Source organism: Panthera uncia (genome assembly GCF_023721935.1).
Source record: "Panthera uncia isolate 11264 chromosome A1 unlocalized genomic scaffold, Puncia_PCG_1.0 HiC_scaffold_16, whole genome shotgun sequence".
Classification (NCBI taxonomy): domain Eukaryota; kingdom Metazoa; phylum Chordata; class Mammalia; order Carnivora; family Felidae; genus Panthera; species Panthera uncia.
The window spans coordinates 19,035,668-19,048,010 of NW_026057576.1; the positions used below are offsets into that span (position 1 = coordinate 19,035,668).

At 44.5% G+C, this 12,343-nt stretch overlaps 1 protein-coding gene across 2 annotated transcripts in view; it reads left to right on the forward strand.

The window, feature by feature from the left end:
* Nucleotides 1-9,072: 9,072 nt before the first annotated feature.
* The window catches only part of INTS6 (integrator complex subunit 6), an 89,608-nt gene continuing 86,337 nt past the window's right edge, over nt 9,073-12,343 (forward strand). The window contains exons 1-4 of one of the 2 annotated variants that reach the window (XM_049647438.1): nt 9,073-9,182; nt 10,252-10,337; nt 10,728-10,805; nt 11,633-11,782. In XM_049647438.1, coding sequence (XP_049503395.1) covers nt 10,266-10,337; nt 10,728-10,805; nt 11,633-11,782 — 300 coding nt within the window. In that variant the 5' untranslated portion in view covers nt 9,073-9,182; nt 10,252-10,265. Of the gene's footprint in view, nt 9,183-9,580; nt 10,338-10,727; nt 10,806-11,632; nt 11,783-12,343 lie in introns of those variants that run through there. The other variant, XM_049647437.1, reaches the window with a different exon arrangement.

The following is a 12,343-nucleotide window of genomic DNA, read 5'->3' on the forward strand; positions in this document are numbered from 1 at the left end:
TTAATCTAGCCATTCAGATGTTAACATTACTCAAAACATCCTCACGGACACACCCAGAATAACATTTGACCAAATTTCTGGGCACCCCGTGACCCAGTCAAGTTGACACAAAAAATTAACCATGGTACAAGGCACTGTGCTGGGCATTGTTCGTATTCTTGTCATTATTTCTGGTCTCAGAGAAGTCAGTACCCCTTCTTTCACATCCCAATGTTCCCACCTATGCTCTTGACCCTGTCTTTCCTGACCCTGAGACCCACCACACCTCTTTCACACCTTCAGTTTTCCTCTGCTCTTTTTTGTCTTTTTTAAAATAATTTTTTAATGTTTACATTTGAGAAAGAGAGAGAGCACGAGTGGAGGATGGGCAAAGAGATGGAGACAGAATCTGAAGCAGGCTCCAGTTCTGAGCCTGATGCGGGGCTCGAACCACAAGCTGTGAGATCATGACTTGACCTGAAGCCGGACGCTTAACCCACTGAGCCACCCAGGCATCCCTTTTTTCTGTCTTTTTTAAGAAATGTTTGGGTGCCTGGGTGACTCAGTCGGTTAAGCGTCTGACTCTTGATTTCAGCTCAGGTCATGATCTTGCAAGTTTCGTGGGTTTGAGCCCCACATCAGCTCTGTGCTAATGGCTGACAGCACAGAGCCTGCTTGGGATTCTCCCTTTCTCCCTCGCTCCTTGCCCCTTCCCCGCTCATGCTCTCTCAGTCTCTCTCAAGATAAATCAACCTAAGTAAATGTGTATTTATTTATTTTGAGAGAGTGTGGGGGAGGGGCAGAAACAGAGGGAGAGAGGGAGAATCCCAAGCACGTTCCTTGCTGTTAGCGCAGAGCCCAACGTGGCACTCAGGGCTCAATTTCACGAACTTTGAAATCATGACCTGAGCCAAAATCAAGAGATGCTCAACGGACTGAGCCATCCAGGCGCCCCTCCTCTGCTTTTTACCTAAAAACATGTTTGGGTTTTTCCTTTACCTTAAAATAAAGGTTCTCTTTGGTCCTTTGAGCTACCTACCACCCCATCTCCTTTTTTTAGTGCAAAAAGAGTTTATATTTTCTGCCTTCTATTGACTGAAATCCCTAGTGATCTAATTTACCCTATTTCTCCTGTGCCCATATTCCTCTAACAAGACCCTTATAAAAGTCAACAATGGCTTTCTCAAACCTGACAGTTTTTGTTCAGCCTCTACTTTATTTGATATTTCAGTAACTTTTGAAAATGCAGTCTCCTTTCTGAAATTCTCTTTCCTTTGGCCAAATTGGTACCTGGTCGTCCATCTTTTTTCCTGCTAAGCGTTTGCTTCTCTTTCTTGGCTTGTCCTCTTAGGTAAATGCTCCTCATAGCACTTTTTAACTTCTTTTTTTGGCATTTATCAAATTCCACTCCCTGTTTTAATTATTTCCATAGTACAGGTTTAAAAGGGAAACACCTAGGGGCGCCTGGATGGTTCAGGTGGTTAAGCAACCGATTCTTGGTTTCTGCTCAGGTCATGATCTCACGGTTCATGGTTTGTGGGTTCAAGCCCCACATCAGGTTTTGTACTGGCAGTGCAGGGCCTGCTTGGGATTCTGTCTCTCCCCTTCTCTCTCTGCCCCTCCCCTGCTCATGCATTGTCTCAAAATCAATAAACTTAAAAAATAAATAAAAGGGTAACATCTAGTCCTACCACTTCTTATTCCTCTTCCCTGCTTTTTCTGCAGAGCATTTATAAATATATGATGTAATCTATAATTTACGTATATATTGTTTCTCTTTCTCCTTCCCCACCACGAGGGCAGGGATTTGGGACTATTTGTTCACTAATGTATCTCAAAAATCCAGAGCAGTAGGTAGTGTTCAAATAATAGTTGTTGAAATATTACAAAGATTTAGGTATAGGGCTGTTTAATGCATCATTATTTATAAAAGTAAAACATCTGGACATAAACAAAATATCTACTAATAAGAGGAAAGTAAGTCATGATATAGCCATGGCATGGGATAGTCTACATTTATTAAAAGTCATATTTAAAAATGATTGCATGAAAAATGCTCACATTATATTAAGTAGAAAAAAAGCAAGACAGGAAGCATATTAAAAAGCATATTAAAGCATATTAAAAAGACCCCAATTTAATATATAAAGGAGATATATACTAAAATGTTATCAGTGGCTCTGTCCAAGTAGTGAGATTAAAGTGATTTTTATTTTTCTATTATTTTCGTATTTGGTACATTTTTGACACATTCTTTTAAATGAAATGTGAAGATAGAAAATTGTAAAGCTTTGAAGAAAAAAGTGCTTTTTCATTCAGTTGCTATATTCTATTCTTCTAACTGGTCTGAACTCACTTCAATTAGAGATACAATTTGCACTTATCTTTTGGCACTGATTGTATTTTGCCTACTATTATATATCTTTATGTCTTCTATTAGGCTCTATACTTTCTAAAGTCAGAGAGCATGTCTTATTTATAATTTTCAATGCCTACAACACCTGTCTACATTCAATAACTGAAAGAAAAGATATTTAAAATGTTTTAAAAGCTGGGAATAATACATAGTGTTAGTTGCTTAGGGAAACCATTAAATTATGTAATTTTTAAATATTGCTCTGATGTACTTCGTGACTGCCTTCAAAACACTAAGGTTTAAAGCTATAATAGGACAAGCATTTTAAGGGTTTGGCCTACCTCTCTGTTGCTTTTATTTACATACATATTTTTTAGTTGTTGGTACATTACATGAAAATTTTTGATTCTGGAGTAAATTTGGGCATGCCCATAGACTTCAGGGGCTGACACATTAAGTTAGTTAGGCTAGGTTGGTAAAACAAAGAAAGAATGTTACAAATGGATCCAAAACACATGGCTCAAACACAAGTTTATTTCTTGCTCTTAAGGGTGGGTGTTCTTCCTTGGCAGGCAGGTTTTCTCCACACATTTAGAGTCACAGTGCCTTCCATTTTATGCCTTCCCAGGTTGTACATGGCCACTGGATGCCAGCTGTATTTACTAATCTCTGACTCTGGTACTTAGGTTGTAAGTTCAGTGAAGTCATAGAATTGCCAGATTCAGCAAAATAAAAATACAGGACACCAGTTAAATATGAATTTCAGATAGACAACACATAATTTTTTCCTATATGTTCCAGATAACATTTGTAATTACATGTTCCATGTAATTTGTAATAATATGTCAAATTACTAAATTTGTAATATCACTAAACAGTTATGCATTATCTGAAATTCTGAGTTAATTGTGAGTCCTGGATTTTATCTGGCAACTCTATGAGGGTAGGGATTAGGTCTATCTCATTTAGCACTGAATCCCCAGAATCCAAAACAGTACCTATTGACCTGAAGACAAGTGAGTGTCTCAATAATATTTCATGAATAACTGAACCTATGTCAGCAAAGAATACTTATCAGAATACTGCTATTAATAAGAATATAATTATCAGCAAATCATTATTAATTACACTTGTTATGAATAACAATACTTATTAAGCATCAGCAAAGAAAACTAACCAGCAGATAGGACTTTAATATGTATTAGCATTTCAAACCACAAATGTTTTCCTCAACTTCAGTAAAGTAAATGGATAAACTCTGGCTTCCCCTAGAGATCGGCTCAGCTCTCTCTCTCCTTTCTTTCAGGTCTCTGCTCAAATGTCATTTTCTTAATGAGGTCTTTTCTGCTCTCCATATCTAAAACCACAACACTCCTCCCTCTGCATCACTCTTTTCCTTTCCTGCTTTATTCCTCCTCCTTAGCACATGGAGTACACTTGGCATAGGGTTACTCATTGACCTTGTTTATTGCCTACCTCTCCCACTAGAATGTAAACTTCATAAGGACAGGCATTTTCCTGTGCTTTATTCACTGCTAAATTCCCAGCTCCCGCACACACTAGAGAGGTATTTGTTGAACAAATGACTGAGAAAACACCATTGGTTATTATTGGAATCTATAGTTATAGTTTGATGATATTCACTTTATATGACACAAGATGGATTGAATGTCAAAATAGATGATTCTGCCTGCATCCACTCAGTTCACCAAGTTCTGTCAATTCCAGCACCTCAATGTCTTTTGGACCCTCTCCTTTCTTTCCTGGTGCCACTTCCCCAGGAGTAGTGAGGCAGAAATTGCCTCACCGGTCTCCTTGCCATGGTCTTTCCGTTCTAATCATTCCTTTCCAACTGTTTACTGAAGTCATCTTTCTAAAATGAGAATGTGATTATATCACTCCCTTCCCCCCAAACTTGGTTTCCCTATCATCCAAAGATAAAATTCAAAAGTTCCTAGTTGGACATGAAACCCTCTCAGAGGGTTAATACGTATTAGCATTTCAAACCACAAATGTTTTCCTCAACTTCAGTAAAGTAAATGGATAAACTCTGGCTTCCCCTAGAGATCGGCTCAGCTCTGTCTCTCCTTTCTTTCAGGTCTGGCCTCAATTCCACCACACGTCCACACACATGTCCCATTCCCATATGATTTCTATCTGAGTGCATATCACTTCCTTTGTGAGATCAGCTGCTCTATCCCCAGTGCTCACAGAGCTCTTTGTGTATTCTAACGATGCTTATTTTAAGAGCTACCAGCACTAAATGGTATCTTCCCGATTCTAAAATGTACATTTCTTTCTACTTTAACATCTCTAAAATTGGAAGCCAACTTGCAATAATGGCATCTTACAATGCTGTCACCAGAAGGCAGTTGTGATGTAGCTGTACATGTGCAAAATTCATGGTTATTCCTGGTGGCAGGCCTAGGCAATTGCAAACCCTAGACATTTCAGTCAACCAACCATTTAGAGAGAGGATATAAATCCTGATTGTGGTCTGAAAACTTTTTCACTGACATCTTCTAGTTGGATCAAGAAAGCATGAGTATCAAAACTTGTAGAATAAAAGCCTATGGTTTGGAAGAAAATACTGAAGACAATAGTGGAGTATTCTTTTATAACATGTTCCATTGTTAAAGCTCCTGGTTGGTAGAATTCCATATATTGTGGAAAAATTCTAATCGATAAAAAAGCCATTGTGTCATAGTTTAATTAGCACCTTTTTCTTTCAGTGTTCCAAAAATAATGGCATTTCTTAGAACCCGTGGCATCTCAGAATTGGTGAAATATGGTATGTAACCTTGCATTTTCAAACCAATCCTCTTAAGACAGGTCTTATCATGCGTGGTGTTTGCTGACTTATCATAATAGTGCAGTCTCATTATGCTGGTCTGTCTTCTGTCTTTCCATTAGATTACAAACTCTATGACCTACCATAGTGCCTGTCACATAGTAGGGATGCAATTAACATTAATTGAAAGAATTACAGCAATGGTCATGCTCTTTAGCTGGAGAAACTGCTCCACTGTGATTCTAATTCTCAATTTGGTTGTGTCTATTTCCAGGACTGATCTTGAATCCTCTGAGCCATCAACTGTTACTGTGAAATACTGCTTGTTGGAAAGGTTTAATTTCCTCTTCAGAAGTAGTCCCTTAGTAGCATTTTTTTCCCTTGAGGATTGATTAGGATGACCAAAATTAAATCTCTTTATATATGTAATATCCAAATACATTCTGCTGTCTAGTTTCACATCTCAATTTTTATGCTTATTACTTCTTGGTTTTGCGTGTGTGTGTGTGTGTGTGTGTGTGTGTTTTCTTTTCTTTTTTTTTTAATGTTCTCAACCTGTCAACATCATTGACTACTGTGATCTCAAAGAGTAAAGCAGAGAGCTGAGAAAATGGTAAGACAGCCAAAACAAACTTTGTTAGGTTACATATGAGGAACATTGGGTTCATCTGATTACTCTGTTCAGATGGCACATCCAGATACCGTAAGCCAAGTCCTTGGCACATAATTATTTTTAAACTGTGTTATCCTGCTTAATTGGTTTAAAATAATTTAGCAGGGTGCTGGTTGGCTCCTACAAATGAATCTAATTCATCAGTTCTTAATTGTTAAAATAGCCCTATTTCGACAATTTAGGCTATTGTTGAAGCCAGAGTCGCCACTCCTTCAGAGGCTTTCATATAATTTATTCATTCCCTTTTAAATTGGAGCCCTAGCATTAGGCAGCATTCCTTTAAAAAACAACAACAAAGGGCAAATTTTCTCCCACATACCTCTTCTGACCAATGTCCTCCCAGAGAAACCTTCCCTAATCCCCGAGACTGCAACAGCACAGGATTTAGCGCACATACTCCCAACTCATTCTCCCTCTAGCATTGCAAGAGCTCACCGTTTTTTCACTGGAGTCTGATGAAATAGTTGGCTTACATTTAGGGGCCATGTTTTAGATAAATAAGCCTGCATAAAACCAGAATTGTTCTAGAATCACAGAGATTGGAAATCTCTGGTACTATTTAGTTTTCTCTTTTTATTTTTTGTCAAACATGGTTGAATTCCTGCAATTTAAATAAGCATATGCTACGAATCCACGGTTATCTATACTAGTGTCACATTTATAGTTTTTTTCCCCCTTTACTTTGCAGATTTATTTAAGAACTTCTTTTAAGAAATGTAATAACTCTAAGGGTATGTGAATTTTTAAAGTTACTTAGTGTGTACTACTAGCTGTAGACATATACATTATTTTTATACTTGAAGCATATAGTTCTTAATCAGCATTATTTATAAGATTCACCTAAAGAGCTTTATAAAAAATGAGATGACCAGGGCCCATCCCAATTCTACTGAATCACCTGCCTCTGGGTATGGGGATTTGGTGCATTTTTAACTCTGTGGGCAATGCTGATGTGCATTTCCTGGCCCCAAACCACTGCTTTAAGCCATCATCAACCAATAGCTTAATTGTCAACCAGAGTCACTAAGAATAAACTTGGCCTATTTCACAATTCTGTCTAGGGACCACTCGTCAATGCTTCCTGGTTTCTGATTGCCTCTTGATTTGCTGCCTATATATGTCCTGATTTCTTTCTTGTTCTGCCTCTGGCCTTGCCTTCCAGCACTTCTGGGCTTCTGAACTGGAAACCTGGTCTTTGATCTCAGAAGCCATCATAAGCACAGGTTCTGGTTCTATGCTCTAGGTTGGCTCTTTGGACTTGGCTCTCCTGATCTTTGCATCTAACACTGTCTCTACCATACATCTCCATTTATGACAATCTGCCAACTCCACTGAGTCAGGGAAGAAAGAGCCATGATGTCTCCATAGGAAATGATTTCAAATAACTATAACAGGGAAAGTCATTATTAATGCATGCTCATGTACTTCAGTAGTTGAGTTTGATTTCCTTCAAACACTGCTTTGTCCTTAGTACCCCAACTAAGAACTGTAATTTATATGGAAAAAAAAAAATCCTTAGTCTGGAATAAAGGCCCTCTACTGTCTAGATCTGACCTACCTTTCTGGATCTTAATACTATTCTTCACATACCTAGTGCTCCAGCTCAGCTGAACTACACTGTTCCCCAGGAAGCCCCTGGCACTGCTGTTAGCTTCCTTTCTTCGCTACATTTTCAATGTCGAAAAGGACTTTTTCATCAGCAGCTGCCTCTTGCTTTACCCACATATTCAAATCCTACCAATTCTTTGAAGCAGTGTTTCTCAAACCTGAGTAATGCAAAGGAAATTCCTGTCATTCTAGAGAATACATATTAGGATAGGCAGGAGTCCATGGACCAGCTTGAAAAGCACTGGTAAACAGAAGGCCAATTCTATGAAAATCTTTCATTTGCAAATTATCACTTTGAAAGAAAAATGTTGTCTTTACAACTGGTGTAACAATTTGTATATTGTCATTAAAATGAAAACACACATTTTAAAGTCTCAAAGAACTCTTGATTTTTTATCTCCAGATCTAGGATCTCAGAGAAACGTGGCTTTAAGGAACATCTTAAATATACTGGCCCTGGAAAATGTTCATCACCCAAGGGTAATACATTTTTCTCTTTTCTGAATTATTTAGCATCTAATCACTCTCTGCCTTGTAGTAGCTAATAATATGTATGTAGTATTTTTCTAAAAAAAACCATAAGCTCTTTGAAGGCAGGGTCCACATTTTAATCATTTTAAAACTCCACTGGTCCTCAGCAAATATTGGATGTTAAGACCTGTATCCCATCTTATTTTGTAGTCCAAATCTCTTAAAAATCTCTCTTCTGTCGTACATACTCACAGAACAGCGTATGACTGAAACAGCCCTACTATAAATTCATAAGAAGTTCAGAGGTTGTCCTAAGTATTAGGAAAAAGTCCAAGTTATGAAACTCAAGATTTTAAAAAAGTGCTACAAAACCGGTCTCTTTTGTGTTGAGACTGATAGGAACAATTTCATTAAATGATCAGCAGGCAAATAAGAATTTCAGGATAAAAAATAAAATCGAAATGTAAGGCTAGCAGGAGAGGCCCTAAAGACATCTACATAGTCTTTATAAGGGTTGTGTGTCTCTAACACACAGGCACGGTCTTCAGTTTTTCAACTAGTATATTTGAGTGAACAGTGTTCCTCGGACATTTAGGAAAGGATTCATTACTTCGGGCAGGGTGAATAGGGGTTTCGTTTAACCAAGAACGACTTCCCGCATACATTATTCGGAACCAGTCTTAGACACAGCATGCAGTGAAAGGGAAGAGCACTGGCAGGATTATGAGGAACCCACTCTGTCACCTAGGCAAGCTGAAATCAGTTTTTCCATTTAAAAAGGAGTTCTTGGTCTACGGTTTTCTAAGGTCCCTTTTAACTCTGAAATTGACGTTCTTTGGTCCTAAGAAAACTCGGCTTGACAGAGGTTATTTGGTAGAATCGTCCCCCCCCCCCCCCCCCCCCGAGAATAAAAAGCGCAACAAACTGTTTATCGATATTTGAGTCTTTCCCCATGTCCTTTAAAGGGCTGAGTTAGGAAAACAGAAGGTTAATCCTCTTTTTGTTGGGTCCTCCACCGAGGGCTCCTGGTGTGCTCCGGGTCCAGCCCTCACCCTAGGTCGCTCCCCAAGGCCGAGCGAGACTGCGGGCGAAGCTGGCCTCTCATCCCCACTCCCCGCCGGGAGCGGTGGGACTGGCGGAGATTAGTCCCAGGTCATAAACAACCTCTCACTTCCCCTCCCCCGCCCCGGGCCCGCCCGCGCAGGGGCCGGCCCTCTCAGGCCTAAGGAACCTCCTCCGGCGACCGCAGGCCCCGGAGCTCTCCTCGGAGGGAAGACCGCGCGGGCCGGCCCCCTTCTAAGCGGGTATTTGATTACTTTACTCATCCCCTCCTCACTCGCCCTCGGGGGAAGGGGTTTGATACAGCGACCTCGCAAGGGGAGGTGAGGCCAGCCTCCATTTCCCTTCCTCCGACCCCTATCACCTCCAACAGCCAAGGAGAGGCCAGCGGCACTGACGCGCAGACTCACATCCGCGGCCGCCCCGCGCGCGCCGCCGCGGCCCCCTCCCCCACGCCACGGTCTTTCCGCGGTCGGTCCCCGCCCCTTCCCGGAGCCCGCCTCCGCGTCTGCTGGCCCGCCTGCTCGTCCCTTGCGCTCGCTCTCGCGCGCACCCGATGCCCCGCCTCCGCGCGTGCTCAGTAACTGTTCCCGGAGCCGGCCTACAAGCTTCCCCCGCCCCTGAGCTGTTTGAATATGCTAATGAGGATCTTGGGATTAGCCAATAGGATAACGGGGCGGTGCGTCACGTGGCTCGAGGACGTGTCAAGGGGCGGAGCCTCTGCAGACCCTGCCCGAGTTAAAACCGGAGTGTGAGAGAGAAAAGCGCTTCAGTAGCGAGAGGGGCTGAGAAAGTGGTGACACCGCCGGGGTGCGGAGGGAGTCCCTGAAACTTCTCCCAACAGCCCCAGGGCCAATCTCCCCTCAGCCCACTCCCCTCTTCGCCAGCTCCCAGGTCCCCACTCCCTGCACCGGGGGTGGGGTGGGGAGCCAGGCCCGTCTCCCGCTGGGACACACACAGGGGCCGGGAGCGGGGACGGGACCCCCGAGGCGGGGGGGACGGACCGACCGACCGACAGACAGACGGCCGGGCGCCCGCCCCAGCGGGCAGGCAGGCAGGAGGAGGCGGAGGCGGGGGTACGACGGGGAGGACTGGGTCTGGGGAGTTTCCTCTCAACTATCGGGGGAGAAACTCCCCGCAGCCGGAGGAAAGACCCAGACGGTGTTTTCCTCCCGGGGGCCGCGCTCCCCCGCCCCGCGTAGCGGCGGTCGCCGCCGCCGCCACCGGCGCCTCCACCTCTACCATCTCCTCTTTCTCCACCTCGGGCCCCGGTGTCCCCGGCCAGCACTATGCCCATCTTACTGTTCCTGATAGACACGTCTGCCTCTATGAACCAGCGCAGCCATCTGGGCACCACCTACCTGGACACGGCCAAAGGCGCGGTAGAGACCTTCATGAAGGTACCGACTGACCGAGCCCGGGCGGCGACCCGGGCCCGGCGACCCACGGGCGGCAGGGGTGGGGGGGGAGGGTGGCCGGGGGCGGCGAGGCGGAGGTGTCGGGGACCTGACTGCGGGAGCTGCCGGGCTCGGGGACCCCCTCCCCCACCGCGCGGGCGGGCGGGCGGGCGGGCGCTGCGAGCCGGGCTCGGCCCAGGCCCGGGCTCCAGGCGGTGTGTGGGGGCCGATCTGTGTGTGGGGGGCGGCGTGGAGGGGTGGCCGCTGCGTGTGCGGTACTGTGGGGGGGGGGCGGCGGGGCCGCTCGGCGCCCCTTCGCATCGTAACCTCGCTTCTGTGCTTCCCTCTCGCCCGCCCTGTTCCTTCTCCTGTCCCCCACCCTCTCTCCCGCAGCTCCGTGCCCGGGACCCTGCCAGCAGAGGAGACAGGTATATGCTGGTCACTTTCGAAGAGCCGCCCTATGCTATCAAGGTAACAGCCCTCGCCCTCCCCCTTCCCTTCCCTGTTCCTTCCTCGCTCGCCCTCCCCGCCCCCCCCATTCACCCTTCATTATGCTCCCCTCCCCCACCCGCTGTGCTCCAGGCGCTGAGGTCTTTTCCCCTGCGGGCTCCCACCCCCTCCCCCGCTCCGGAGCGTCCTGGCGCGGCGCGGAGTCGCTGGGCCACCGCCGTCCCCTCCCCAGCCCGGCCCGGCGGCGGCGGCGGCGGCGGCGGCGGCGGCGCTGCGATCAACATGGCCGACATTTCCCCTCCGCGGCGTGAGCGGCAGCAATGAACTGTGGGGGATATTTATTCAAGTTAGCCCCAGTGACAGCCGGGCCCGGCCGCGCCGAGCCCGGGTTTGCATTAAAGGGGACTCGGCCCGGGGCTCGGCCGCGCTCGCCCTGGTTGGCGAGCGAGCCGGGTGGGGGGCTGCGGAGCTTGGTGTTCGGATTCTTCCTCACAGGGCCGCGGGCCGGTGGGACAGCTGCAGGTTAACTTCCGAAGTCCTGCCCACTTCTGCTTTCCACCAGTACCTTTTGCATGCCCAAATCTTGGGTAGTAGGTTCGGGAGTAAATTCCCCAGGGAAGTTATAAAGTATTAAGGCTGTTAGCCACCAAAAGCTGTAGAGCAAGCAGGTTTATCCTTGGCCACCTTTGAAGAGAGTTTCCTTGGCGGTGATACGGTATTAACACGTTAATCTAACCATACTGTAAAGTGAAGCAAAGCAGCTCCTTGGCGAACGGCATATTGTAACGGCTGCCCATGTGTACATGGCTTTAAAGGATGAAAAAAAAATTCTTACATTTTCTTTACAGGCCGGATGGAAGGAAAACCATGCAACGTTTATGAATGAACTGAAAAACCTTCAGGCTGAAGGACTTACGACTCTTGGCCAATCCCTAAGGACAGCTTTTGATTTATTAAATTTAAATAGATTAGTAACTGGCATAGACAACTATGGGCAGGTAGGTTGAATATTAAGGTGGAAAAACAGTTGATTTTTCTTTTTGTGGAGAAACACTGTCAAGTCCAAAACCTATATAACATGAAATACAAGTATGAAGCATTTCGGATTAAAGTACGATATGCACATAATACAAAAGTGAAACTGACCATATTTTACTGGCTTTAAAGCCCTCATTTTTTTTTTTTTCTTAAAATGTATTTGTATTCAGAATTAGAGTCTGAATTTTTGTGCTGTAGCATTGACATGAATTTGGTTTTAATCCCTTGAAGTTCACTCAGGTTATAAAAGGGGAAAACTTTCTGCCTCACCACGCTCAGTTTCTGTGATAGTGTACCCACAGGCAATTGTGCAACTCCTGCAGTGACTTCTGGACACTAGTTGACTAGTGGTTTTACTTTTTTTATTAGTAAAAACATCAGAGGAATTTTTGTTTTTGTCGGGGTTTAATTTAACCATATTTTATAGTTATTCTGAAAGGTAAGATTTTCATTGGAGTGCAGTAACTGAGTACATTAACATTTTTCAGCTGTTGAAGCATCCACAGTAAGCATCTATGCAG